Source organism: Drosophila serrata, unplaced genomic scaffold, assembly GCF_035046125.1.
Source record: "Drosophila serrata isolate PLE 108 unplaced genomic scaffold, ASM3504612v1 contig_359, whole genome shotgun sequence".
In the NCBI taxonomy this organism is placed as follows: Eukaryota; Metazoa; Arthropoda; class Insecta; order Diptera; family Drosophilidae; genus Drosophila; species Drosophila serrata.
In genome coordinates, this window is record NW_028257257.1 from 555,283 (window position 1) to 582,650 (window position 27,368).

General features: G+C 42.7%; 3 protein-coding genes across 4 annotated transcripts in view; all 3 read right to left on the reverse strand.

The window, feature by feature from the left end:
• Positions 1-89: 89 nt before the first annotated feature.
• LOC110184763 (solute carrier family 2, facilitated glucose transporter member 4) overlaps positions 90-27,368 on the reverse strand; it is a 65,955-nt gene continuing 38,676 nt past the window's right edge. Inside the window, exons 3-5 of one of the 2 annotated variants that reach the window (XM_086838713.1) lie at positions 1,687-2,284; positions 1,370-1,542; positions 90-1,311 (exon numbers count right to left, since the gene is read on the reverse strand). In XM_086838713.1, coding sequence (XP_086694839.1) covers positions 175-1,311; positions 1,370-1,542; positions 1,687-2,086 — 1,710 coding nt within the window. In that variant the 5' untranslated portion in view covers positions 2,087-2,284 and the 3' untranslated portion in view covers positions 90-174. Of the gene's footprint in view, positions 1,312-1,369; positions 1,543-1,686; positions 2,828-27,368 lie in introns of those variants that run through there. The other variant, XM_020953394.2, reaches the window with a different exon arrangement.
• Srg2 (Sting-regulated gene 2) lies at positions 2,976-5,167 on the reverse strand. Its single transcript, XM_020953395.2, has 3 exons — positions 4,825-5,167; positions 4,324-4,496; positions 2,976-4,255 (listed from the first exon to the last, which is right to left on the reverse strand). Exons 1-3 carry the CDS (start codon positions 5,135-5,137, stop codon positions 3,122-3,124), a joined length of 1,620 nt encoding a protein of 539 aa, XP_020809054.2. The 5' UTR covers positions 5,138-5,167; the 3' UTR covers positions 2,976-3,121.
• Positions 5,463-8,486, reverse strand: LOC110184769 (uncharacterized). The gene is made up of 3 exons (XM_020953404.2): positions 7,883-8,486; positions 6,182-7,829; positions 5,463-6,121 (listed from the first exon to the last, which is right to left on the reverse strand). Exons 1-2 carry the CDS (start codon positions 8,186-8,188, stop codon positions 6,708-6,710), a joined length of 1,428 nt encoding a protein of 475 aa, XP_020809063.2. The 5' UTR covers positions 8,189-8,486; the 3' UTR covers positions 5,463-6,121; positions 6,182-6,707.

Sequence of the window (27,368 nt, forward strand, 5' to 3'; positions counted from 1 at the left end):
AAAGCACTCTTATGACGATTGTTTTGTTGACAGTTCATAAATGTTATCAATAGTTGATATACAACTGGGAAATACAAATCGGAGAGTGCTTGTGTCGAGGTATAAATACTTTTATTATCTCCAATCTTCAATCTCTGACTAATGCCGCTAGAAAACATCACAGAAAGACAGCGTCTAGAAGGCCGTGCTGATAAACCTGCTGAACTTGCCCTGGGCCTCACGCAAATTGGTCCTTCTGGTCTCCGGCAGGCAGAGGATCACGAAAACGAATCCTATTAAATAAAGTCCTCCCACGGTGTAGAAGTAGTTAACTCCGGCCGTGTAACCCCAATCGATCATTCCAATCACAATGAAGATCAGCATCTCGGCAATAAAGGTAAACGCTATGAAATGCTGCTTAACTCCCAAAGGATACGCCTCGGCGAGGTAAGGAGACGTGGCCGTGAAGGCGACTCCCGCGAAGAACTCGAAGACCAACACCATGATGGCATTCCCGGTGTTGTAGTTCATGATATTGTACTGAGCGGCAATCACGAAGGCCAGGACACCGCAGACCAAGAGTCCCAGGACAGTGGGCTTCTTGCGACCCGCCGACTCCATGCTGAATGTGGCTATAAAGTTGCCCATCCACCGACAGAATCCGAATCCACAGAGCCAGGCCCAGGAGCCGCTCAGGCCATACCAGTTCACAAATGAGTAGAGAAGGGTCAAGTATAGGAACTGGTTGATGCTCAGAACATTCAGGCCCCGGAGGAACATCAGCCGGATGAAGGTGGGGATGGCCTGGCAAATGCTCTGGCCCAAAGAGAGGTCCTTGTTGTGGGCCAGGTACCGCTTGTGCTCTGCCAGCTGCTCGAAGGTCTCGTTGGTCACAGTGTAGGGCCTCTGAAGGCGTCTCAACGCATCGATGGCTCCCGGCTCATCGTTCTTGGTGGCTAGAATTATCACCGGAGACTCGATGCACAGAAGGGAGCCAATTATCAAAGCCAGAAGTCCGTATACAGCACTCAGCACTCCCCTCATATTCTCCGGTGAAAAGGAGTTCTTCGAGGGATAGGTTTCATAGGTCCAAGCGGAGATATACACAATCTGTATGAAGATGCCCAGGCCATAGCACATCTGCTCAATGCTTGCCGAGATGAGGCCACGCATATAGGGCACTGCAACCTCTCCAGCCAGGGCCATAAAAGGAGCAAACACCAGGCCATTGGCTATCCCATCTAGGTAGGATCCTGCCATGTTGGCCGCCCCATTATTCCTGGTAGAGGCAACCACAATGCCACCAATCATCACCAGGGCAGAGCTGAAGATCTATAGGGAATGTTTGCAAATTAACTTTAATTATAACACGATGCGAGATGCTACTCACCAAAACTTTCTTCTTGGCCACTTTGTTTGTGAGAAAACAGCTGACAACGGATCCAATTATGCCGCCAAGGAACCAGGCTAAGAAGGTATGCTTGTCGGTGGCATAAAATAGAGTGCCATGAAAGCCAATGCTCCACGCAATGTTCATGCCTCCAGATATAAAGATGAGAGCAGCTAAGGATTGCGTTTACAATTGTCAAAGATTATTAAGGGGGAGTACAGAGAGATAGCCAAAGATAGATTTCACATAAAGATTTTACATTTCAAAGATTATGAAATTGATATTGCTTTAGTTTTGTACTTTGTACTCTGACTCACCTCCGCCCACAGCATTCGATTGTGGTTTGTTCTTCTGATTGCGACTATACCAGCCACCATTCACTACCACGTCCACGGTCTGCTGTGTGGGCTGCGGTGGTGGTGGTGGCGGTGGTCCTCCATATCCAGTTGGTGATCCATAATACTGAGGCGGATATCCTTGTTGAGGATTATATCCCTGCTGTGGCGGATATCCCTGATGAGGTGGATATCCCATCTGCGGGGGATATCCCTGCTGCGGTGCTGGAGGATAGCCCGAGTATCCTGGCTGCTGGCTATGTGGTGAGTCCCAGGAATGTCCTGGCTGTGGATAACCTGGTTGGGGAAATCCCGGCTGTGGTGGTGCACTTGCAAAGCCCAATGGCGGTGGCTCCGGTACAGCGAACCTGTCGTTTCCCATTTCAATCGGTTTTTCTTTGCGGTTCTTTTAGAGGGCAACCAGCCTTGCTTATGACCAATGTGCAACTGGTTGAAAGATTGTCTAGGCCAATGATTATAGCCATTTGGAAATGCGACTGAAATGATAATTGAGCGGGGGCCAAGGCTTATCGGCACGACATTGATAAGCGGCTAATGGCCAGTGATAAGCACGAGGACCCTTATCGAAATGTGTTGGTTAAAATTATAAACAACGCTATTCCCACTCAAGGAGACCACCCACGGAAAAGAGTTATTGTGGGAAATATCTGATCGTTTGATATGTATAGATATATAGAACACAGTTGCCAGAATTAGAATTTGAAAACAAAGGCTGCGGAGAATCGAAATAGGTTCAAAACTAAACTAGTTGATATCTCTACTGTTAGATGTAGACACGTGCATTTTTCAATTTATAGGGGGGTTTCCTTTTATCTAATCTTAAAATACACTTGAAATGTGCAATAAAACTTATACATTCTTGTTAAATGTAAAGTAAATTATATACACACCCCTTTCAAAGACCCTTCACAACGATGTTTAAATGATTTTTAGCAAACGGTAGCCTTGAGTCATTGATATTATTTATGGCCATTATAAAGTATCGAAAATGATGATTAATGTGTTAAATAGTTTTGGCTCATTTAAAAGGAAAATTGTTTGCTCTTATATTTGATAACATTTATTCTAAATAAAGTACATCATCAATTTGAACAATGTGTATTACATTTTTTATTAATTTACCAAGTGCTAGATAAGGATCCCTTATAACAGCGAAGGTTCTTCCCCGATTGGATTTTCCCAATCGACCATTTATTGGTCACTAAAAGTAATAAAATTCCATGGTGAAATATGTCTAAGAATCCGAGTTCTTTAAGAATTAAACCAATTGCATTTTAATTAAAAACGTTTAAAGCTTTTGGAATTTTTAATTCCATGGCATTTATCTATAAGTAAGAAATACTTTTATATTAACCGATTGTTGACAATCAAAGCTTTTTTCCAGGTCTTTCCTGGACTAGAAGCGCACATTAAGCAATCGGCTGAACTGCTCCTGGGCACCACGCATGGTCAGCAGTCTGGTTTCCGGCAAGGAAACCAAGGCGATAACGAATCCGCCCACATACATGCCGCCCATGATGTAGAAATAGTTGTATCCCTGGCGCAGGTTGAAATCGCACACCTGTATGATCAGGAAGACGAACATCTCCACGATGAAGGTGAGGGAGATGAAGTGCTGCTTCACGCCCAGAGGATAGGCCTCCGAAACGTAGGCGGAGCTGGGCGTGAAGGCGATGCCCGCGAAGAAGGCGAAGAACAGGAGCAGGATGGTCACCCCATCCATGTAGTTCCCGAATCCGTATCTGCCACCAACGGCGAAGGACAGGCAGGCGGCTACGAGGAGGCCCACCAGCGTGGGTTTCTTCCTGCCCAGTGAGTCGCTACAGAAGCTGGTGAACAAGGTGCCCAGCCAGCGGCAGAAGGCAAAACCAATGTACCATCCTTGCGTGCTCGACAGCCCGTAGCTAAGGAAGATGGAGAGGGCCAGCGTGAAGATCACGAAGGAGGAAAGGCTCATCGCGTTGAGGGCTCGCAGGTAGGCCAGTCGCAGGAACGTGGGCAACGCCTGGCTAATGCTCTGGCCCAGGGTCATGCTCTTGTTTTCCGCCAAGTAGCGCTTGTGCTCCGCCAGCTGCTCGTAGGTCTCGTCCGTCATCACGGCTGGCTTCTGCAGGCGGCGCAGGGCATCGACTGCCCCAGCCTCGTCATTCTTGGCCAGCATCAGCACCGGCGACTCGATGGTCATGAAGGTGCCCATAATCAGGGCCAGGAATCCGAAAATGGTGCTCAATACTCCCTTCATGTTGTCGGCCGTGAAGTCGTTGTACGCGGTGTAAGTGTTGTAACTCCAGGAACTGGTGTATATGATCTGCAGCAGGATGCCGACGCCGAAGCTAACCTGCTCCATGCTGGTGGCAAAAATGCCCCGCTTATAGGCCACCGAGAGCTCAGCGGCCAAGGCCATGAATGGAGCAAACACCAGGCCGTTGGCAATCCCGTCCAGGTAGCAGGCAGCTATGGTTCCACTCCCGTTCTGGTGGGTGCAAGCGATCACCAGGCCACCGATTATGACCAGAACCGAGGAGAATTGCTATCGGAGGAGGCGAGTAGAGAGTTTAATCGGAGTTCTCGCACATTGAGCACATCTCCATCGCTTACCAGGACTATCTTCTTGGGCACCTTGTTGGTCAGTCCGCAGGTGAGCACCGCCCCAATGATGGCGCCAATGAACCAAGCTATAAAGTTATGCTTAGTCGTGTGATAGGCAATGGGTCCACGGAAGCCAATGGCCCACGCTATGTTCATGCCTCCAGAGGCGAAGATCAGACCAGCTGCGAAGGCAAAATGGAAGGATGAAGCAATGGATACTTTGGAAGCAAGCAGGAACTCGGACTCGTTATCCATGTATAATACATTTGCATTTCTAATCACTTGTTTACAAGTAACTAAAAACATGTTTGTATTATTTGTTTTATAAATTCAATTGTGTATATGTTGAATTTATTTACTTGGAGTATAAGCTATTGGCTTACGTCACTGTTCCTAATCGCTCGATATTCCAAGAATAGCAACGCGTTTTCAGGCACACCAGATAAGATAATCGTCATGGCTTTTGACGGATGGGGCTGGCTTTTGTCTAAATGCCAAATGTCAACTAACCTGTGCCTAAGGCATTCCCCTGAGGCTTGTTCCTTTGGTTGAAAGAGCAGCATCCTTCGCGAGGACCCTCTACTCGGGTGGGAGGATCCCGCGGAGGCTGCGGCGGCGGCGGTGGAGGACCTCCGTATGTGTGAGCAGGAGTCATTTGTGGCTGTCCATAGTTCGGTGCCGGATAGCCCTGCTGTGGTGGTTGTGGGTATCCTGGTTGTGGGTATCCTGGTTGTGGGTATCCTGGCTGTGGGTATCCTGGTGGCTGCTGTGATGGTGGTACGAAAACCAGCTCCTGCGGGGCACCAAACTTGTCGTTCTGCATTCTATTCGTTTAGCTCTTTTACCGAAGCGAACCGTTTTCGCATGAGGTCGATTTGAAACTGGCCACTGGATCCGCAGGCCAAATGATTTTTATATTATCGCCGAGATCGGGCCTGGCCCAACTGATACTGGAGTGCGGGGCACAGAGCTTATCGCAGGTGCCAGGCATTGATTAGAGTCGTCAGGCTACATAGTAACGAGTACGAGATGATAAGGACTCTTATCGCAATGCTCGTGAATAATGCTAAGCCGTATTGATATATGAAACTATATATACGGCCCAATTCGGATCACGGTGTTTCTGATTTGGCCGAGAAGTGTGCCTGCCAGCCTGCCTGAGATGTGGGTACTTTCCCCCACATGAGTGGACACATCCGTCAAAGTCCATCCATGACAGATGATGAATCATACATATTAACACGTAATTCCAGAAAAGTATCCCACTTAAATAACTTGGTTTATAGCTCTTTATTGCTCCAATTTCAGATTACAACTGCTCAGCAAACAAATTGTGTTTTGTAGCAAAAAGATATTGCCAATCTTTCTTAAGATACGGACTTTACCTGAATTGTTTCAGTACCATGAGCTTGTTTGGAGTTTATTCCAAAATCTGAATCACAAAATATTTATCGTTATTATTATTATTTCCGGAAGTGGTTTTATTAGCATATTGCCATTAAATAAAATGTTTCACTCACCATATAAGGCAATGGATGTGACTATAAAACAATCATCAATCACTTTAAAACAGTTCTAATAGCAACAATCTTTTTGATCTTTATTATTAGTCATATTTATTGATTTAGTTTAAGTGTTTTTTTGTACATACACTGAACTTTATCAAATATACATATAATGTATTTTTCATGAATAATATTCATTTTTTCGACCTGATCTTTCGATTATTTACCTTCGACCCTTTCTTCGAAGGATTAAAGTAAGCGTAAAGCGTGGAGGAAACCATCATCAAGTTATAACAAAAGTCCTGTCATGATATTTTAAATGAATATAATAAGTTCAAATTCGGTAAAACTTATTACCTTACCAATATGTTTTTCTTGTTTTTTATTATAAAGTTGCAGACCGCTCCGATTATTCCAACAAGAAACCAGAAAACACCTATGGCTAAAAGCCATTAAATTGATTTTTATCATTAGAGAAAATAGCTCAATAAAATATTCCAGGAATTTTAGCCCAGTTCGATGGTGACCGATAAGATAATCTCACCTGATTCCCACGCACTCGACTGCAATTTGTTTCCCTTGATGCCTTTGGCCCTGTCATCCCAAGTGGACTTGGCCTTCTTGTTAACTTGACTCATTTTTTTGCGGATGAAAACCACCTGTCTGAGCTTTGTTCAAATTTAAACTGAGCTTTGTAAGGTTCTTTCAATATTTATACTCTATATAAGCTCATTTTATGGCCATTATCGCGCCATTTTAGATAGAGAAATACAAGTGGCTCAAAGGAAAACCTTTCTATAGTTTTCAATTGTAAAAGGGGGATTCCCCCTTAAACAAATAACCACGTTTAGTCTGATTAGTTTGCTGTCATATTTATTTATTGAACACTTAGAAGTCCTTGTTGAACCACTTGGTAAACTTCTGCTGTGCCTCCGCCAGAGTGACGAGCCTCGTCTCCGGCAGGCAGAAGATTCCCAGGAGAAAGAACACCATGGACAGGCCACCGAGCACCTGGAAGTAGGCTGCGATCCCATCAAGAGAAGGAGCAAAACTGCAGAGCAGCAGTCGCGTAATCAGTTCCATCACATAGACCACAGCCACCAGGTGTGGCTTTACGGCCAAGGGAAATCCCTCCGTGAGGTACACCGCCGAGGCACACTGACCCAATCCCGCAAAGAACTGCAGGCTCAGGAGCACCACCAGAGCGGCAATCATGTGCGGAGTGCGTCCAAAAAGATTGGCAAACGCAAAGGCAAAGGAGCCGGTGGAGAAGGTGCCGAAGAGAGTGGGCTTCTTGCGCCCGGTGGTGTCCATCAGGAGCACCACGCAGAAGCATCCGCACCACCGCAGCACCCCGAAGACCACATAAGGCCAGGCCTGGAAGCTGCTCACCAGCTGACTGGCCGTCTCAAAGAGAGCACTCCAGATGACCAGGTTCAGGCACAGGGAGCCCAGCAGCCTGTGGGCCAGGATCTTGAGCAGAGGTGGCAGTCCCTTCTGCAGACTCAGCCACCAGCACATCTCACGACTGGCGGCCACATACAACTTGTGCTCGTCCAGCCGCAGCAGGGTCTCGCTGGTCACCATGTAGGGCCGCTGCAGGTGCCTCAGCGAGACCACCGCTCGCTGCTCATTGGATCGCATCAGCAGGTGCACCGGTGACTCCACACACAGGGTCAGGGCCAAGGCGAGGGCTATCACGCCGTAGATAATGGAGAGCACACCGTGCACCTGATCGGCCACAATGGCCACGTTCCACTCCGTTCGCCACACTGCCGTGTAGATCAACTGCATCAGGATGCCCGTGTTGGTGGCCAGTTGCTCCACCGTGGAGGCCAGCAGTCCCCGGATGCCATTCACCGCAATCTCACCCACGGTGCTCAGGGCGGGCACAAAGACGAGGCCATTGGCCAGTCCATCCAGATACCGGGCAGCGATCACCGCGCAAGAGCTCTCTGGCCAGGCCAGGAATAGTATGCCAGAGGCTATCACCAGACAGGAGCCAAGGATCTAATACGTATGCATTATATATTATGTTCTCTGATATCCTTATCCCTACTCACATATATCGGCTGCTGGGGCAGTCGGTGGGTATAAAAGGCCCCGAAAATGGCTCCCAGGGTGGCGGTGGCATACCAGGCCACCTGCATATGCACCGTGAGCAGGAGTTGATCCCGATGGGCGGAATGCACCGCAAATCCTGCGCCCCAGGCCAGACTCATGCCGCCCGAAATGAGGACAAAAGAGGCTGAGCCCAGGGCATTCCACTGCGAGTGATTCTTTTGGCCCAGCCGGAGGAAAGTGACCACCGGCGGTGAGGGACTGGCAAGCGAATCCTGTGCCGGCGACTGGCTCTTTTTCGCCGACATTTGCGATCCGTTTACGAGGCGGCCGACCCACTCACCTCTATTTATAAGGCGAAGCCATGGGATTAAAATTTTATCAGCTTATCAGCCCCTGCATATCCATAACCATCACGGAGGCAATTGCTCTTCCATGGCCATAAAGTCATCGACAGTAGCAGGCATCAATCGGGATAGGGAAAATCAATATGCTCACTCCCCCATTTAATTAACACTACTTTCGTGGGCATAAATCATATCCGGGGGTTCTGGCGATAGCTAATCAAATTTCTCGCTCCTAGGAAAAGCTACCTGTTCGATTGGATCACAGATTACACACGTGCCGTTGCCTGAGAGCGATTTGTGATACGACCTCTTTTTAAAAAGGGTTTTCCAGTTAAATAAAGTTTTTTCAGTTTCAGCTTAGGACGCAACTTTATTTAAAAGTCGAAAACTTAAGCATTAGCCTATCTATGACAGGTTTGTTTTACGAATGGGGTTGTCAGATAAACCCTAAAGAGTAAAAATAGCTATACAATATATAATTATACACTTGCAGGGTGTTATAATTTTAGTCAGAAGCTTGTAAAGCAATGAAGGAGTCCTTTCCGACCCCATAAATCATATATATTCTTGATCAGCATCAACTCCCAAATCGATATAGCCATGTCCGTTAAAAAAAATAAATTTTTAAATTCTTTTCGAAATTTTAAATTTTTTTAAGGGGTTATGTCGTTGAAATTTTGAAAAATCGGCAAAAATTGTGATTTTTTTACTTTTTAAACTGAGTATGCAGATCTGTTAACCTGATAAAAACTAGCATCGCAACGCTTTCCGAATTGAAAATAATTAATTTTTGGTCAAGTTATGAGTTTTTTAAACATATTTCAATTGGTTAAAAAAAATATCAAATAAAATTATAGGTAAATATTAATGAAAAATTGAAAAGTCGTGTGTGTGCCTACTGCATGGGTATACAAACTTTGGATTTACAAAGTAAGCATAATTTCTTTTTTTGATATATATTTGACAAACAAAATAATTCTCTTACTATGCAAGTTATTGAATAGAATGTTAAACTGTTCCCTAACACAATGAATTATATGTTTTTATAAAAAACAGTACATATTAATTTAATGGTAAAATACAGGGCTTAATCTATAGATTGCCTATATTTTTGTGTGCTTAAAATCACAAGTTCAATATGACTTAAATTTAATGATATTTCCCTCATCCGTTGGTTTACTGTAGCGACTCTGCTTTTTACTAAATATCCTAACAAAAAATGCACATTCAGCTTAATGGATTTTCAAATAACAATAAAATGTAATTAAATTTGTGGTCTAGATTTATATATATTACTTTTTATACTATTCATTACTTTTTACAAGTTGTAGCTCTTTACATGCGTTGGCAAAATATTTAAATTGAAATTCTTCAATTTTGTACCTTGACCAACTGGAATCCGATCTGAAATCAGATCTCTCCCCGACATTTGCATCAATTTTCGGTGTGGCTAAACGAGAATTTCTGCCGACTGGCAAGAAAATGCGGGTAACTTTCCGAGAAAAGCGGAAAATGGGTAGACCCAAGCCCCCCCTCGATGGCCTCCCTGTCTGGCACTGCATTGCGGCAGGCATATTAACTCCGGCCAGCAGATTAAACACGGCCAATATCATTGCATTTGCCGCCTGGTTTATGGGCTGAATAGCTCGCTCCGACTTTTCCAACCACCGGACACCATTCCCGGCTCCGACTCCGACTCCGACTGCGACTCGTGCGTATGCCCAAAAATTGGCGAAGCCCTACACCACCGGCACATTCACATTCACATTCGCACAAGAAAAGTGGAAAATGGCGCAGAAACTTTTATCGCAGGTGCTTTCCCGTCCTTCCTGCGATTTCCCGGCCGGGCTGAAATAGTTTTCAAACAGAACTTGCCGCCAAGTTGGCGATAGTGTTTGACTATGTGCGCACAAGTCGGTGGCCGGGCGTTAAAATAAATTTAATTTTATCGCTACATAAATACAGAGGCTCGCCGAGGCAGCAAAGTCTCCTTGGAGTTAGTCGAGTTTGCAGCACTTTGTTGGAGTTGTCCCTCAAGTGACACTTCCGTCCGCCGTCAGGCCATAAATCCCAGGAGAGAGAGTTGCCTTTGAAGTATTTTCTATTTTCCACTTTCCACTATATCCCCACTGAATCCTGGGCGCACCCACATATTAATTAGAGCCCGCCACTCGGCGATCATTTGAATGGCCAACACTTTTATGGCCACTCAGGCGAAAATATAAATAAATGTTATATTGATCTGATGCCGTTTTATGACCCAGACACAACACAACACACACACAGAGAGAAAGCTAGCTGAAATGGGCAATTTTCCATTTTTTTCCCAGCGCATCTTCAAAGATTTACGAGCTTTGGGGCGGTAAAAATGGAGCAACAGCGAAAAGAGGAAATGGAAACGAAAATTGTATAACATAAACTTGGCTAGAAACAAAAGGCCAAGTGGAAACTTCTCTCTATAAAGTAAGGAGCGCAGACTGTGTCGCAGACAAGGGTGTGTGTGGCAGTGACTGTGTGTGTTTTTGTGTGGCAAGGAAATTTGCGGCGGCTGCTGTTCGTCATATTGCGCATACGCCGCGTGTGCATACGTAATTTAAAATGCATATTATGCCAGCAGCCCCACGATGCAGAGGATATATTTACACACACACAGACACACCCAAGACATGGCCTCTTTCAATTAGGACAAAGTTGAGTGAATAAAATGCTCCGAGGAGGAAATTTTGCTACCAAGGACAAGGACTCACCTCAAAATGTCTCACGTGCCCCCAAGTTTTGGCCAACTTTTCAGTCAATATTTCATCGTCAACTTTGACTCTGGGCCATCGATCGGGGATTTCCCCTCAACTACCCCCACCGCAGGCTGCCATAAACAATAAATCCCAAGTTAATGTACTGAAATAATAGAGTTTTTCCCTAGCCCCAGTATGTAGTTTGTTGTTTCTTGGCTTCTGGATTTAGTGACAGGCCTGCGGAAATTATGTTTATGCAAATCCCAATAAAACGTCAAGGAAGTCGGGGTCGCAAATTAATTTAGTGCGTGCCCGGGATGAGTCCTCGCACAAATCCTGATTAACTTCGGGGCCAAAATAAAGAAGACAACAAATGTGCACTTTAGTCAGGAGCCAGAAAGACAAAACAATTGTTACAGCGCACACGCTCCGCTCTCGTATATTAATATATGGTGTATGGTGTATGGTGTATATCCCGGCGAGTCCTTGTGTCGGTTAATGCAGGCTAATAAATTTCGGCGACATTTGTACCTTTTGTCAACTGGGGGGGGGGACGAGGCATTGTTCCATTGTTAACACGAGGCGAAGGCGGAGACGAAGGCGTCGGCGTCACAAATTCCCAGCTTTTTCCTCATTGTCCTTCGCCCGTGAAACGTCAAAGATGCCTGAAAAATGGCCACAATTCATTCGCAACAGCAGCTGGAGCTGGAAAATGTGGGGGAAAGTGCGGAAAAATCCCAGAGGAGGCGAATAGCTGCAGTAGCTCCTGAAATTTAGTTGTTGGATCGCCTTCGCTCTCGCTCCGTTCAAGCAAGTGATTTGTTTTGCTTCGTTTGGCAACAAATCAGAAGATAAACGACATCGATTGCGGCAAAGGACATGGCCGTAGCAGACCCAAAAAGGATTCGCTAGCCGCAAATTATGAGTCCTGCTCGAGTCTATATATATAATATACAACTTGTGTATATAAATGCCATTCAATGCCCTGTATAAATACAATTTTAAGCCAAACTAAGCGCCACATTGTGTGCAATTAAAATTGCATTATGTGTGTAAAGCACTATGCAAACATTTTGGCAATTTTTGGCAATTTACTTTTTGAAAATATGCACTTTGTTCTTTTTGTTGCACCTGTCCTGATGGCAATCGGAAATTTTATTACTCCCCTGCCAGGAGCATTTAATTATGCCGCAGTGCCACAACCATAACATGTACATAGCTATACTACCGGTTCAAGTTTTCACAAAAATAATTGAAAACGATTTGCGTTTAAATTATTCAGAGCCTTCAATTGAGAGGAATAACATGAATATTTATTTATTTGTGCCCAATGCAGGGTCATTGCTCTCTCGCCTTGCCCAAACTCTTTCTCGATATATTTAAATTTAAATTTATTTAAAGGACCTCCGCATCTCCTCCTCTCCAGGGATTTCAAGTTGTAAAAGCAACTCATTTGCATAAGCAATAACAAAACTTCGGGCCATAAAGGTTGATAAACTTAACGCGAAATACAAAATGTAAATGAGTTGGCCTGCGTATCTCCGCTCATATGGGTAATCTAATTAAATGTTATGTTTTCGTTGGAATACAAGACACTTACAATGTTAATTTAGCCGCTCGGCGGCATATCTTAGTGGCCCGGATGGTTTACACTTTTAACGAGCCACTCAAACTTTGAGCCAAGAAAGTGTGCGTTATGTTATGCGTTCGCCAAGGATAATAACTTTTATCACACCTGCCATAAACCCGGCCCCCACACTAATGGCCCTGGCCGACACGGCGGCGCACATAAATCAATCATAATTGTCCTTGTTAACTGCAATCATGAATATTTCCTCGGCGTGTGCATAAAGCAAATGACAGTCATGCCATACACATAGCCGCCGCGCCACACATAACATAACTACACATCCCCCAAACACCAAAGGCCCGAATATCCTTTGCCAGGAATTCGATGCACTAACCAAAACTGGGAGCTTTGCATATCAATTCATAATTTAGTCCATGAAGGGATTTCAAGACTGGAGAATGTTACCGAAATTATAATATATCGTCTTTGGAAATATAATAAAATATACAATATATAACAAAGAACCTAATTAACGCCAAAATTAAATGTAATTCGATTGCAAGAAGCTTTATATTTACATAAAGAGAATATATCTTAATTTATGTTAATAATTTTAAATTTATTTAAGACTTTTCTCCCAGTGCCTGCCTGTGTGTGGCCCTGATGTTTGGGGGTCTAATTGCTCCTCGGATTCTGGCCATGGATCCGGACCCGAATTAGGCCCGCTGAAAGATTGCATCAAATGAGGTTTAATTAATTTTCGAACCCACACCCGGAACGGGTATTTGACAGGACAGGACAGGGAAGTAGGAGCCATTGTTGTGGGCCACAGTCCAATGTGTTTGCTTTAGTTAATTGATTTTCTTTCAGTGCGTTCCATTTGCATAACAATCCACGGGCGCCCTTCCAAATCGAAAGTGAGTCAGGGGAAAAGCGAAAAGTGACCAGTGGAAAGTGAAAGCGGCGAAAAGCCAACTGGTTCGGTTTTTATACCCTTCCTGGGTATTATACTTTCAGTCAGAAGCTTGAAACGCTGTAAAGGAGTCATTTCCGACCCTATAAATCATATATATTCTTGATCAGCATCAACAGGAGAATCTTTCTGAGCATGTTGGAAGGAAATTAAATTTTTTAAATTTTTTCATAATTTTTTATGGGACTTTTTGACCTTGTTGACATATTGAAAAATTGATAAAATTTGATATATTTCAAAAATTAAATCTAGGTATGCAGATTTATTAAGCAATTGAAATCTGGCACAGAACAGCTTTCCGATTCGAAATTAATGCATTTTTTGCTTAGTTATGAGTTTTTTAATCTATTGATTGTAGAAAAATCGTCATATAAAAAACGACCCAATGAATGTGAAAATGTATACCCTTTCAGGGTATCAGAAGCTTGAAACACACTGAAGGAGTCATTTCCGACCCTATAAATCATATATATTCTTGATCAGCATCACCAGGCGAACCTTTCTGAGCATGTTGGAAGGAAATTAAATTTTTTTAATTTTTTTATAATTTTTTATGGGACTTTTTGACCTTCTTGACAATTAAAAATTGACAAAATTTTATATACTTCAAAAATTTAATTTAGGTATGCAGATTTATTAAACTATTTAGAACAAGCGCAGAGCAGCTTTAAGATGTGGGCTATCAAAAAAATTACCAATAAAAATCTTGATCATAATTGTTTCAGGGAATGAGTGCATTGCAAGGGTATATAAACTTCGGCTTCCCGAAGTAAGTTGCCTTTCTTGTTTTGGATTGTGTTTCGTTTGTCAGCGTCAGGCAACTAAAACTGAAATTAGAACCCGTCAGAATTGTCATTGGCACACTTAAATTCAGTTCACGTTTAATTAGTTTTTTACCGCTCAGTTTTTAATGGAATAAAATAATACAAATTTCCCAGGGTTGATGACTTAAATGCTATCTAAGTGGTTAAATTATGGATTTAATGTTATAATTGGTCGAGAGATGGAGAGCACTTTACTTCAGGGGAAACATTTACATTAAAAAACGTGTATTTATGACCGTGTGTAATATTAAATGTGAGGACTAAATTGCTTCATAAATATCCAATGAGCTCTGTCGGCTTTAATTGCGATTTGGGTCGATGCTCTGCCAGGACTGACCTTTAATCCGTAAATAGATGACTGAACATAGTTGGGGTCTAAGTTCAAGGATATTCGAGAAGTTGCTGGGCATTTTAAAGCGAGACTTTTGTAATTTTTCAAGCTCTTCGTCGACCTTTGCTTGGCAGGCGAGAATGAATGGGTTAATCAGGTCAAGTCAAGACTCGCCTACGCAGCCTCGCAGGAATCCTGCACGTACGCAAGGACTCACGATTTGCAGCTCATTAGCAGCCACAGGACTGGACACATGTCCCAACTGCTAAGCGGGCTCTAAATCACTGACACGACGCCGGGCCTTCGATTTCGCTGGCCAGCTCAATTAGTCAACAATTACCAGCGACAATCCAAACTGCTCTGGTCACCGGTGGAGTAGGAAAGGATAACCAGGACGAGCACCAGGACGAGACGCAGCTGGAGGCACTACAGGGAGCGCTGTGCGCCGTGGCAGGGAAGCCTATCTCAGGTCTAATGGCTTATGAGTAGTCACGTGCCTGGGATGCCAATGTACTATGTATACTCCTTGCCACATCCCAGCCTCTTCCTTTCCACTCCCAACACTCTCTCGCCTGGCATTTCCCATTGCTCGGCTGTCTATCATCGTGCGAGACACGGCAAGTTTTCAGCGAAAATTAAAATAATTATACAGGTATTAATCCGACACGTAATTTCCTGCATTCACTCAGAGAAAATAATAGGTTATCCATATTAAAACTAATAGAATGTCAATGGAATATTGAAAATGAATAAGGAAATCAATAAAATACTTTGATTTGAGATAAGTTTTAAAATAAAGTCACATCTTCGTTCTTTTCAGTATAGTTTTCTAAAATACTTAAATATTCCAGTACCTTTTTTTTCGAGTGATCTAGAACTGGTAGATGAAAAGCTCTGGCAGAAACTGGGCCTGCACACCGCTTAGCGGTTGTGGTCCTGTTCCCATACCATATCCTGCCATATCCTGCCAGACGCCGGCCGCAACTTTCCCAAGCTCACCTTGTTAATAAAGTCAAGTGAATGCGCTTAATCAACACGTGAGAGCAGCGGAGCCTGGCAAAGGATGCGCTCGACTTCCTGTCAGATGCAAAAATGCCCACCTACACCCACTCACACTCACTCACAATTTTTTCTGAAGAAAAATTAATTAAATAAACTCGTAAACTTGGGGGTCTCGCACAAAAAAGGGCAACGAAAAAAGCGTACTCTTGTGCAGTTGAAAAATATATTTTCCGTTTCATTTTGTTAAGGATTTTCCATTCGGCGTCTTTTCGTTTTGTTTGTATTTTGTTATTTTTTTTTTATATCCCCGTCAAAAGCCCGAAAAAAGCGCGTTGGTCGGCGGGCACAAAAGCCAAACTCATTGCCATTAAAAACGCATTATCCTTTGTGCTTTTTTATGACTTTTCATTTGAAGAGCCCGTGGAGAGGCCGATGGCTCTCCTGGTTGCGTGTTTATTTGCTGTCGAGCTGTAAAAGGAACTCAATATGATAATGCATACATCCAGCTGGCAGAGATAATGCCCAACAGCAGCCATATATAAACTCGCTGCCGGATAAATCTAATGAAGAACAATCGCATAACTCATGGGCAAGACATTATATTAAAACGCGCTTGCCAAAAAAAGCAGAAGCCTAAGCAAAGGGAAAATATTTACAAAAAAAAGCAGAGAAAAAGCGCAAGAAAGCCCAAATCTGTTGTTGTATTTCAACTGGGATTTGCCAATTTAGGCGCCTCTTTTGCGATTGTCTGCCAAGAGAAAAAAAGGCTTACATTGGGATTTTTATTTGATTGCTCAAATGAAAGCAGAAAGCCAAATGGAAAATTGCTTTGAATCTGGAGAGCCTGGAGAGGAATGCCGCCAGGCCCTCGGGGCGCCCAAGAGTGGGAATAACTCGAGTATAATCATTTACAATGCCGCCCAAATGGATTGCCATCGAGAATTGAATTATTCGCAAATGGCACCCAGTCAAGGGGGCTCCCTCGATAGCGCTCTGGGAATTATAGTTCACCGATAACAGTTGACTGATTAATGTAGCTGAGTAAGCGTGTTGCCAGTAATATAAATAAAATCATTATCACCTGTTTAAAGTAGTAGTAGTTAGAGTTCTCTCAGCATTTGTAATTTAAATTCAAGTCTAGCTTTTACTCAAGAAGGCTCCCTAAATTTCATCTAACCCTTGACAAACTTTTACCCCAACAACCTATAAAGCTTAAGTTTATTGCCCAAGCCCCTTAAAGTAATAATCGAAATAACCATCAGAAACTAAAAATCACATAGAAAATTCCATTAAATAAACTCCTTTTTCAAGTGGATCCAATAAGACAAGGTCTAAATAATCCCAACCCTTTCGACTTACTGCAGCACCAGCTGCTGACCCCCCCAGAAAAAGGGTTCAACGAGGAAATCCATAAACCGGGAACCCCCAAACTCCATTTTGAGACCCTCGTAGATCCTTCTAGGTATTGTAGTTTGTGTGGGGATTTCTTTTTCGAGGGGGGAAGACCGTGGCACGTGCATTGAACCCGGCAAATTAAAAACAGCATAAGTAATGGGACTGGGACGAGCAGGAAGAACGTCTGAGAAATGAGGGGAAAATGAAAATTAATCGACAACGCATATGAATTTATAATAATAAAAGAAAAACACACAATCTCACACACGCGAGAGAAAGAGCATTTCCTGCAGCTGACTATCATATAAATTCCCCGCACAAAAAAAAAGAAAGGGCCAAGACGCCATTTCCATTCATAATTCACAAGCATAAATTCTGAGGGAGGTTGCCAGTCACTGGGGCAGGAGGAGCACACCTGGCTTGTTTTTGGCAGCCCGGTGTTAACGTGCCACGTAAATTCCGGCTAACGATGCACTTTGCACTGGCAATCCCACCTGCGCTGCCACAATCAAGTGCAATTCATTTTGGCCACGTCAGCAGGCTCCCCGACTGGATTCGCACACACGTGGTGGATGGAGCTGTCCCTTCAGCTTAAATTCATCTCGGGATATTTTACAATAGGCCTGAAGGTAAGCCACAATGAATGAAACTATTTTTACCACAAATATAAATAAATAAATGGAAAGTAAATAACTATGTTAATACCATTACTTCCTTCTCCCATCTCCTGTAAACTTCACCTTCTTTCATCCTTCATCGGCAGCTTGCCTAATTTTCCGACTCTCTTCTTTCCTCCTCTTTTCCCTTCCGAAAAGTGAAAGTAAATAATTTATTTTATAAATTCCCAAGTAGGATTAACACGGCAATATGCAGATTCGCACAGCACAACCCCTAAAGAAAAGGGTCAAGGCAAATTTTCGAGCTCAATTTTTAGGGTCCGGTCAGTTTGTCAGTGGGATTAACACAGTTTTCCCTACGCTAAGCCTACGTATATTTATATAGTTACTCTTTTTTTTTCGGGGAAATTAAATTGAGTCTGTTTCCTTATAAATGGGAAAACATTTTCAGGCACTTGGCAAGGCATTAGTCCAGACATGGGACCAACTTTGTACACACATTTGCACATGCAAATTTGTTTTCTCTGTTGACAATTATTGAGCAGATGACAAATGTTGTTTGGGGGAATCACATTTTTAAGACCTTTATGTGTGAAAAGAGAGTTGATGGATTGACTTGGCAACACTTTAGACGATTTTAGGGTCTATTTAGGCAGTTTATATAAGAGGATTGTCATAGGGTAATGGAGATCATAATAAACCATAGGTTTTGCTTCTGACAACAAAGCAAAGCTAATTATATGAACGTTTGCTGTTCGTGAATGAAGTTCAAAGTTCGCAAAGAGCTTCCCAAAACGCTGTCGAACAACAAGTGATGGGCTTCCATTTCAGGCTTCCACAAACAAATGATCATTGCATCTTATGTCAGGGCAGTGGCAGTGCAGCAAACAGTAACGTAACGGAGCAGTCATGCCAACTATTATGTACATTTTACTTACACTTTCTCGTTACACGTCCTGCAACAGCCACCAGCACTTGTGTGCTTGTACTAACTACCGAAACAATGTCTGCCCCCCGATGGTGTCTGTGCCTGGGTAAAAGCAAGTTGTACTAGCAACAATTCCAACGATGACGATAACGATTTGCAGTTACATGTGTTTTTCACCATTTCCCGAACGAGTCTCGATTTTGGAGCTGCCTGACACATTGACAGCCATGAACGAGAAAGGGCGATAGCGATGATATAAGAGGTCTCGACTAGAGTTTACCCATTACGCAAACATGGTTCGATTTTGTATATTACAATATATAAGCTACAAGTGAAATACTTTACACACCCTAAGATGCTGGCTTATAAACTGTTACATGATCCTTAATATATTTTCATTTTATAATATAAATGATATATGATATTTGATATATGATATATGATATAAAGTATATAAATCATCACCCTAACTATTGCTAATCTCCAATGATTAATATATAGGATATCCTCAGGTACGTTTTCCACAAAAATAAAAACAGAGTATACAAAATGTAGACGAGTGGACAAGCGAGTAAACGGGATAGATAATGAAGAGGAAACGCTCGGGAACTTTACGATAGCGTTAAATTAGACATCAGCTTAGGAAAGTACACTCTTACACACACTCAGTGGGACACACACACACTCTACACCCTGGCAATCGCTCACACAAACAACAACATTGATGGCTCGTTGAGTTGCCAGATGGCAAAGTCGCAGCCATAGCCAATGGCCCTTGCTTATCAAAGAGGTAAGTGCACTGCAATTAATACCTATAGCATATAGAAGCTATATCTTATCCTGAACAGCAAATAGACAGCAGTAGAAATTTCGATAGTTAGAGAATGTTTAATATAATCTAATTAATACCTATAGCATATAGAAGCTATATCTTATCCTGAACAGCAAATAGACAACAATAGAAATTTCGATAGTTAGAGAATGTTTAATATAATCTAAGACTGAGTTACGATTAGTGTGCTCTAAGATGAATGATATTTAATAGCTTAATTAAACTACTGTTTATTTTTACAATGTAATAGCCCCCCTTTTTGCTCAGTGCTTCACTACAAGCAGCGGCAGTCACAGAAGCAAAAACAACACGCTCGCTGTCGCTATCGCTTTAACTATCGCTATCGCAGCGCTTCATGTTGTTCAACGCCTTACAGCTTTTGCTGCAACAACAACAACATTGCAGCTATTTTACACACAGTGGGCGTGGCCCTGCCCCCCTCCCCATACTATGGCAGATGGTAGTCCATGCACAGTGGGCGTCACGCGTCTAGCCAGCACGCCCACTGTGCTTGCTTACATGACGCAATTGCCTGGCATTCATAAGCCATTATCAGCGTCAAGTCATCGGCAAGTCTTAGAACAAACAATGCAGCTACCATCCATCACCCGGTTCTGGCCATAACCGCAGATCCCACTCCATGTCCTGCTCCTGCTCCTGCTCCTGTTCCTGTGCTGCAGTGCATATATGGCCTTATCATTTCCAGGACGACACAGATCTGCCTCCATATCTCTTTGGCCCGCCCAAGATGTTTGACTTGCGGCGGTTTATGGCTTTATATATACACATTTGTACATGAATATATATACTATATAGAACGCCCACGCACTGGGTTGCAACAATTTCCAAATAGGACGCAGTTGAAACATGAACATAAGGTTTGTAATACATTTAAGAGGATTTCGAAATGCTCTATAAAATTAAACGTACATTTAAATTATACAAGTGAATTGTAAAATATAAATTTATGAGCAATAAAGTAAAATCAAAATTGCACTTAATACAATATATACAATAAGTAATTCCCCAATAATAAATTCCCAGTAGATAGCTTCCAATCTATATCAAATCGCTGGAGCACCGTGACGAATCGCATGTATAAATATTGGAAGAATTTCTTTCCCCCGAACGGATAACAATAATCACATACATTTTGCCACCTGATATTTGTCTTTGACAAACCCAGCCACTTATCAAATATGCCGCTTCTTGGCAACTGTATAAATATATTTAGAAATAAACTTTGCCATGCGTCAAAGTCCCGTGAAATGTTCGGTGGAAATTCAAAATGAAATTCTGTGCCAGGATCAGGGAGGCAACAACAACAACAGCAAAAAACATAAAAAAAAGGGAGCCAACAAAAAAAGGACCTAAAAGTGGCAACAGAAGCAGCATCAGCGAATAAAACTTTTGGCTGTTTTTATAAATGTTTGTTTAGCACAAAGCAGCGGCAAAAAAAATCCAGAAAGTACGAGCGATTTCGTGGATAAAGGACGAGCGACGAAGGACGAAAGGCAACTGCCAGAAAGGTGAATCAAGAGCTGTTGGCTCTTTGTTGTTGCGCGGTATTTGTCTTAAACAAGGATATAAAGCAAAGGCAACAACAACAAGGCTCGCGTTGAGTCGTCCTTTCGGCTGTCCTTTTTTTCTCTCCTCTCTCTCTCTCTCTCTCCCAGTGCTCTTTGTGCCTTCAACAATAATTTTGCTACTTAGACGGATTTTTCTATTTGTGTATCAACGTTTTATTTGCTGACAGGTGTAAAATTGCTTTAGCTCCCCGGACTTTAGTCCGAATTCGACATTTGGCAGGTTATTCCTTTGTCTTCTTTTTATGGCTTGATTTTCCGGGGGCAACAGAGGGAATGGAACAGATCCTAGCAGAGCAGAGCAGAGCAGAGTGAGTGAAGGATAATTGCCAGGCGCAGGGCAACAGAAGCGATTAGTTTAATAGTTGGCCATTAATGCTGCTGCCTTGGCAATCATTCGATTTGTATCTCATTGCCGCATTACGCATACGCCATGTTGTCCACATCGCTGGCATTAATCAAGGCGAAACGCCTGCCCCTCCTCCTTAATACACATTTTTTTCCTACTCTTTCATTTTCTCGTATTTTCCATAATAAATATTGTCTGCTGCACTTTTCCGCGTACCATACTCCGTGATGGGAAAAATATTTTACACATTTCTGAAGCGCCAGCAACAACGTCAGCGTCAGATGGAGAGAGCGCACATCTCCTTCGTCCTGGAGGCTCTCAGTTTTCTCCGTGTATGTGTGTGTGTGTGTGCGAGTCCTTCAGTGCCAGCAATTTCCCCGTGTTTGCTTTTGGCATGCACGTGCAATTTTTTCCCATTTCCTTCGTCTATATCGAATATGTTTTGATAAATATGCACAACTTGAGTTTTTTTTTTTAAGTACGACAAGGACTTGCCTCGCTCTCTCCATCTATCGATCCGTTTCTCTCAAGCCGGGGTCCTTGCTGTTTGCCCAATTTGATTGCTCAAAGTTGGTTCTGGCCATATGCAATTTCTTGCGAGTCTGTTGCCAACTTCAGCCAGTAATGACCATATCAATAAATTGCTTACAGCCAACTTTCGGGGTTTTGCCTTTCAAGAGTTTCTGTTTTCTGGGAATTATTAAGATATCAAGATGTTCTGTAAGGGCTTCAGATAATTGCCTAATCTCGGTGCTCATGTTTTGCTTAGGTCGAAACTTCCTGGAAACTCTACACAATAATTAAAATTGCTTTAAATAATACGCTGCACTACACTGTCCATCGATTTTATCCACTTAGGCGTCATAAAGGGAGCCCTTCGCAAATTATGAACCAATAAAAGAAAGGGCATAATAAAAATAAACCGAATTATAAGCTCAGAGCCGCTCAAGGAGCCAAGCCAAGATGCAGCAGTCGAAGTAATTTTGACTGAAATAATAAAATTAAATTAAATTCATTTCAGATTGCTGCCACACAGCCAAGGCAGCAGAAGTAGCGGCAACATCAGAAGCCGGGCGCCAGCAACGCGTTCAGTGTTTATTTAAAAAAATAAATTACGTTTTAAAAGCATCATAATTCAACGAAAACATTGCCAAGCAGGCAGCCAACAAGCAGCAAGGAGTAACGAGCAACAGCAGCGGCAGGACGCGGCTCCGTGGCAAGGACTCGTCTTTGCCTCGGTGGAAATTCATTAAGCATGTTATAAATGCTTTAAATTTATAAGTAATTGTAAAGGTTTTATGCGGTTCGGAACGGTTTGAACGTGTTTATCATCCCAAAAACTGTGAGGGGCAGGCATTTCGCAGTAATTTATTTAAGAACCAAATAAACCCGAGTCCATCCCTCCTTGGGCCACGGCAAACCGTTTATCGCAAATAATTGTTGGCAAATATTTGCTCAAGTAACCTCATTTGGGGGACACCAGAAATTCGAGTTGGTTTCTGCGGTTGCTTTAGTTTTTCTAATTGAAATCCTCATCCCGAATCAAACTCCGTCATCAAAGCTAATGTGTTCGCTTAAAGTGATTTGTTGGCTTTCGTTTCTGGGTAAAATGTTGTTGTGTGCTGGTTTCTTGTTCCCTTGACTTGACTCTTTCCATGGGCCATAAAATACTTCTGGCATACATTAAGCATACGCCCCGTGGCCATTGCTTCACTCAATTTCAAATCAAAATATCAATATTTACTTGTCCAGTTTCAGGGAACAAACACACACGCACATGTGCTTTGAGGCCGAGGCTGTGTAAGCCTATCTATTTGGATTTATTACACTCGATGTTGTTTCTGGCCTGCTATCAAACTATTTGCTTATTTATTGGCATCGTATTGCCATTGTAAATAATACGTCTGATTTGCATATCGAACGGCGCATTTCATTAGGCTACGTTCTTGTGGGTTGGATGGATAGACTTGGAACAATATTATATATACCCTTAATATTATTTTGAGTTTTAAATTCAAGTAGAATCTATATATCCCACTCATTCGACTTAATCACCTTTTGATTCCCCCATCAATTACAAAGTCTTCGATAACTATCAATAGTTATAAATCAGGAAATTAGAAATATTTCTGATTAAGAAATTCACTTCGCCAAGTTTCCCCCTCAATCATAAAAGTGCTTCTCTCTTGGTAAGAGCATTTGATGTATATTCGCCTCTGAACTTTTGCCAAATTTATGTTGAAGTATTTCCTGAAGCATTCCAGAAATTAATGGCGTTACTTTTAAAACCTTTTATACACGTCAGCGGAAAACGAAGCAGTAAGGCCCACGCAAGGCAGAAGCTCGTAAATTTGCGAGCTATAAAAATCAATATGTTAATGGCGAAAAGTTCGCCTTCCCATATATGTAAAAGGGAGCTGGCCAACGAGACTGTTGAAATATAAATCCCATTGTCAACAATGGCCAGCAGCAGCAGCAGCAGAATTGACATGCGACGCCGGAGGAGGACTGAGGACGGATGACAGTCGAGGCAACGAGTAACGAACAGAAAAACATAAAACATCGAACTGGAGAAGGTCGAACATGTGGATGGATGGCAGATCGATGGATGGTTAAAGGGGGAAAGGATGAGCAGGAGTCGGAGTCCTGGCAGGACACAGCCGCAGAGGTAGCGCCGAGTAAATACAATAAATACACATGCGGACAGATGGATTCCACAGCGGCACAAGACCTCATTAAACTGTTAAATCTTCTGACAAGCCAACAATTAAGAGTGCGGAATGTGAGCATCAAGAGCTACTCTCCCTCCCATCCCCAGAGGTGGGCTAAAATATTGACCAAGCAAACAGCCAAGGCCGGTGAATCCCCTTTCGATCCGGAACCAAGCCAAGGACCGTCTGCTAAATTTATGCAAACTTATGCCGGGCGATGGTGACCCATTCCCCAACAGTTCGCAGCTCTCAATTCGGACGAGACACGAGACACTCGACGGGGGGCGAACTTGGAATCAACTCAAATTGATTTATGGATATTTTTAGCCGCCGGAACGAGGCAGACCTGCAAAAAGTTTAAACCGTGTTGCGTGCCAAACGCAAATATCAAAAATCGACATTCGACATTCGAGGCGTGGTCGCCCGAAACCGCTCGAAAATTATAGCTTTCAGTTTGCGCGCGAATTGTAATAAATTTAGAAAACTTATATACACATTCAACCCACTCTGGGACCCAACTCCACATCGGGAGTCGTCGTTTTCATAAACTTTGCCGCGCAATTGCAGTTTAACATCCCCGTCCGCCTTCAGGCCACAGTCCATGGCCCACAGTCAAACGAGCCGCAACTACCAAAGGTCGTTAACAGCTGGCACGGCTTAAGCCAACGGCCAACGGCTGCAATTCCGAGAATCCAGAGCAAAGGCAAAAAAAAACAAGCAACTGGAAATGGAAGCCAAGGAGAGGTGCAAACAGGCGTGGCGCCTCAAGTGCCAAAGGATGTTGCGGCAGGAAGCTGCCTTCGCTGACCTCGACCATGGAATACACTGCCACGCCTCCCAGCTGAAGGACCAAGTCCAGCCCGGACCATCAGAAATATGCTAATGTTAATAAGATGCCTGTCTGCCTTCCAGAGAGGAGTCAATGATGGTGGAGGAAAAGTGAGGAAAATACTGCAGGAGTACTTATATATTAAAAGATGAATAAGTAGGAATATAATATGCATTGGTAATTGAATCCAAAGGTCTTAAAAGTCCAATGTGATCAACCTTCAGCCTTAAAATCTCCTGGAAAAACTATAATTACTTATACAAAACTGGGAAAACTCCTTGTTTACCCGCCAGACGAGCCGCGAGCCATTCATTATCCTTTCGTCGTTAATCCTAGACATGCTTAGAGCCTGTCCAAACCGATTTAAGAAAGCCATACCTACGTCGGCTCAACGATCCGATCCTAACCCAGATCCGGCCACGCCCACTGCTCCTCTGCTCCCCCTTGTTGCATTCGCCGCGAACAACATAATAACACCTTTTGGCAAGGAAGAGCCAAGCCGAGCACAGCTCGACCGGGTTAAGTAACCAAGAGAACTTGGCACGCAATCCAAGGCAGGCTTAAAGGTTAAGCATTATAATTTGGTTTACCTTTTCGCACCCCCACCTGCCTGCAAAAGTTGAAAATAGTTGCGGAAGAGTAGGAAAAAAAAAGAAAGAAACTTGGATAAATTGAATTAAATTGAAGGCGGCAGCCTAGTTCCTTTCGGGGCATTTAAAGTGCCTCCAATTTGGAGGGGCCTCTCTCTAATTTATGAGCCAGCAGGCAGAGGGGGCAGAGTTATTTATTGTAAACTGCTGGCGAATTCCGAAACAAAGAAACGATGTTAGATCGATATGGCCAATCGATGGCTACGGAATGGCTCGTATTTAATAATTCCAACATTTATTTGATGCCAACTTTGCTGTAATTGTAGCCAGCCGTCGCCTCCGAGCTCTGGATTTTCCTGGCCCCCAGGGATGGGGCATGGAATGGATGGGGTTTTTGGTGTGAGTTCCGCTCGGGGCATTGGCGTGCCAAACAAAAATATTTAACACTTGTGCCATAAACTATTGTCAGGCTCGGTTTCGGCGTGGTCGTGGCTTTATTTTTTTGTTTTTCTGGCTCACAAGGGGGTGGAAAAAGAAAAACCACCCGCGTTGCGGTGCCTAGCATACCACAGCGTAATGTAGGTCGGGGTTGCCTCTTTTTTTGCAGCTTAAAAAATATATACAATAGTGCACAAAATTAAACCAAATATATAAGGACGATTATTTACAGCTTTTACGTGTAAGTTTACGCCTGAATTGTTTGCCATCGTGGCTTAAGTCAATGTTGTGTGTTTGCGGATTTTTCGCACCCGTTGTTTTTTTTGTTGTTGTTGTGTTTAACAACTGCATTAAACTGTAATTATATATACCATTTTTTTTTTTTTGCTAGCAGTAGTCGTCGGAAAAATCTGGAATCTGCACAAATTTGCATTGATTCACCGAAATATTCCCGAGAGAGAGAAACAGAATTAAAAGCGAGTGCCAGCGAATTGAAAATGCAAACTACTGAAATTAATTCATTTGCCATAAAATATTTTGCTTTTATTTATTCGCGCATTTCAACAGTGTGAATGTGCGTATTTACAGGGCACAAATATTGGCACACAACGATTTAATTTCACTACACACACACACCCACAGAGAGGGAAACATAGTGCCACATAATTCTGATAAATGCTCATGTACAGGCAAAGGGTGGCTTAAGCTAGTTTTGAGAACCTTCTTTAAATCCTTACAAGCTGCAAATGATTTATTTACCTTTGCTATATGAAAATGTATTTTTAAAATATATTTTTTTAACCAGAGAGTATATTTTTTTAACGAAACCCGATCACCCTGTTCAAAGTTGATACATTTTTTATGGACTCTCCACCTTTTGTGGCACTCAATCGCAGCGTGCAGAAACCATAAACGCAGCTGGCGAAAAAAATAAAAACTCTGTCTGTATGTTTGTAATTATTTTGTCATTCGGTAAATAATCCAAGTGAGAGGGTCCTTAATTGTAAACTATTCAGCTAAGAAATACCCTGACATATATATTATATTTGAAAATATGTAACTTTCCTACTGAGCTTACTTTTACGATATTCTTGCAACTTTAATATTTCTTTCTGACCCAGAGAGATTATTTCTTTGTGTTACATAGTTTGTGGAGTAGCCATAATGCCCCTGGTGACATTTACCAATTGAGTACACAACAAATTTATCCGTCCATAAATATTTTTGCAGTTTTTTACGGCTGTTGTCGCTGTCAAATATGTTTGCAATTGTGTAAATCGTTCGCTGCGTTTGTCGAGCACAAAGGAAGAGCAAACAATTTTTAATGGCGGCGTGATAAGCTCATGGCAAACATAAAAGCTGGAAAACAACCAATAAGAAGTAACTGAAAAAATATAGGGAAAAAAGAAAACGAATGGAAAATCTCTTACACAA

Excerpts from the sequence above, each read along its gene's own strand:
- Srg2 (XM_020953395.2), bottom strand. The coding sequence starts at position 5,137 with ATGCAGAACGACAAGTTTGGTGCCCCGCAGGAGCTGGTTTTCGTACCA. Across the intron at positions 4,497-4,824 it reads GGGGAATGCCTTAGGCACAG|CTGGTCTGATCTTCGCCTCT; the intron begins GTTAGTTGACAT and ends TTGCCTTCGCAG. Across the intron at positions 4,256-4,323 it reads TGCCCAAGAAGATAGTCCTG|CAATTCTCCTCGGTTCTGGT; the intron begins GTAAGCGATGGA and ends CTCCTCCGATAG.
- LOC110184769 (XM_020953404.2), bottom strand. The coding sequence starts at position 8,188 with ATGTCGGCGAAAAAGAGCCAGTCGCCGGCACAGGATTCGCTTGCCAGT. Across the intron at positions 7,830-7,882 it reads TGCCCCAGCAGCCGATATAT|ATCCTTGGCTCCTGTCTGGT; the intron begins GTGAGTAGGGAT and ends CATACGTATTAG.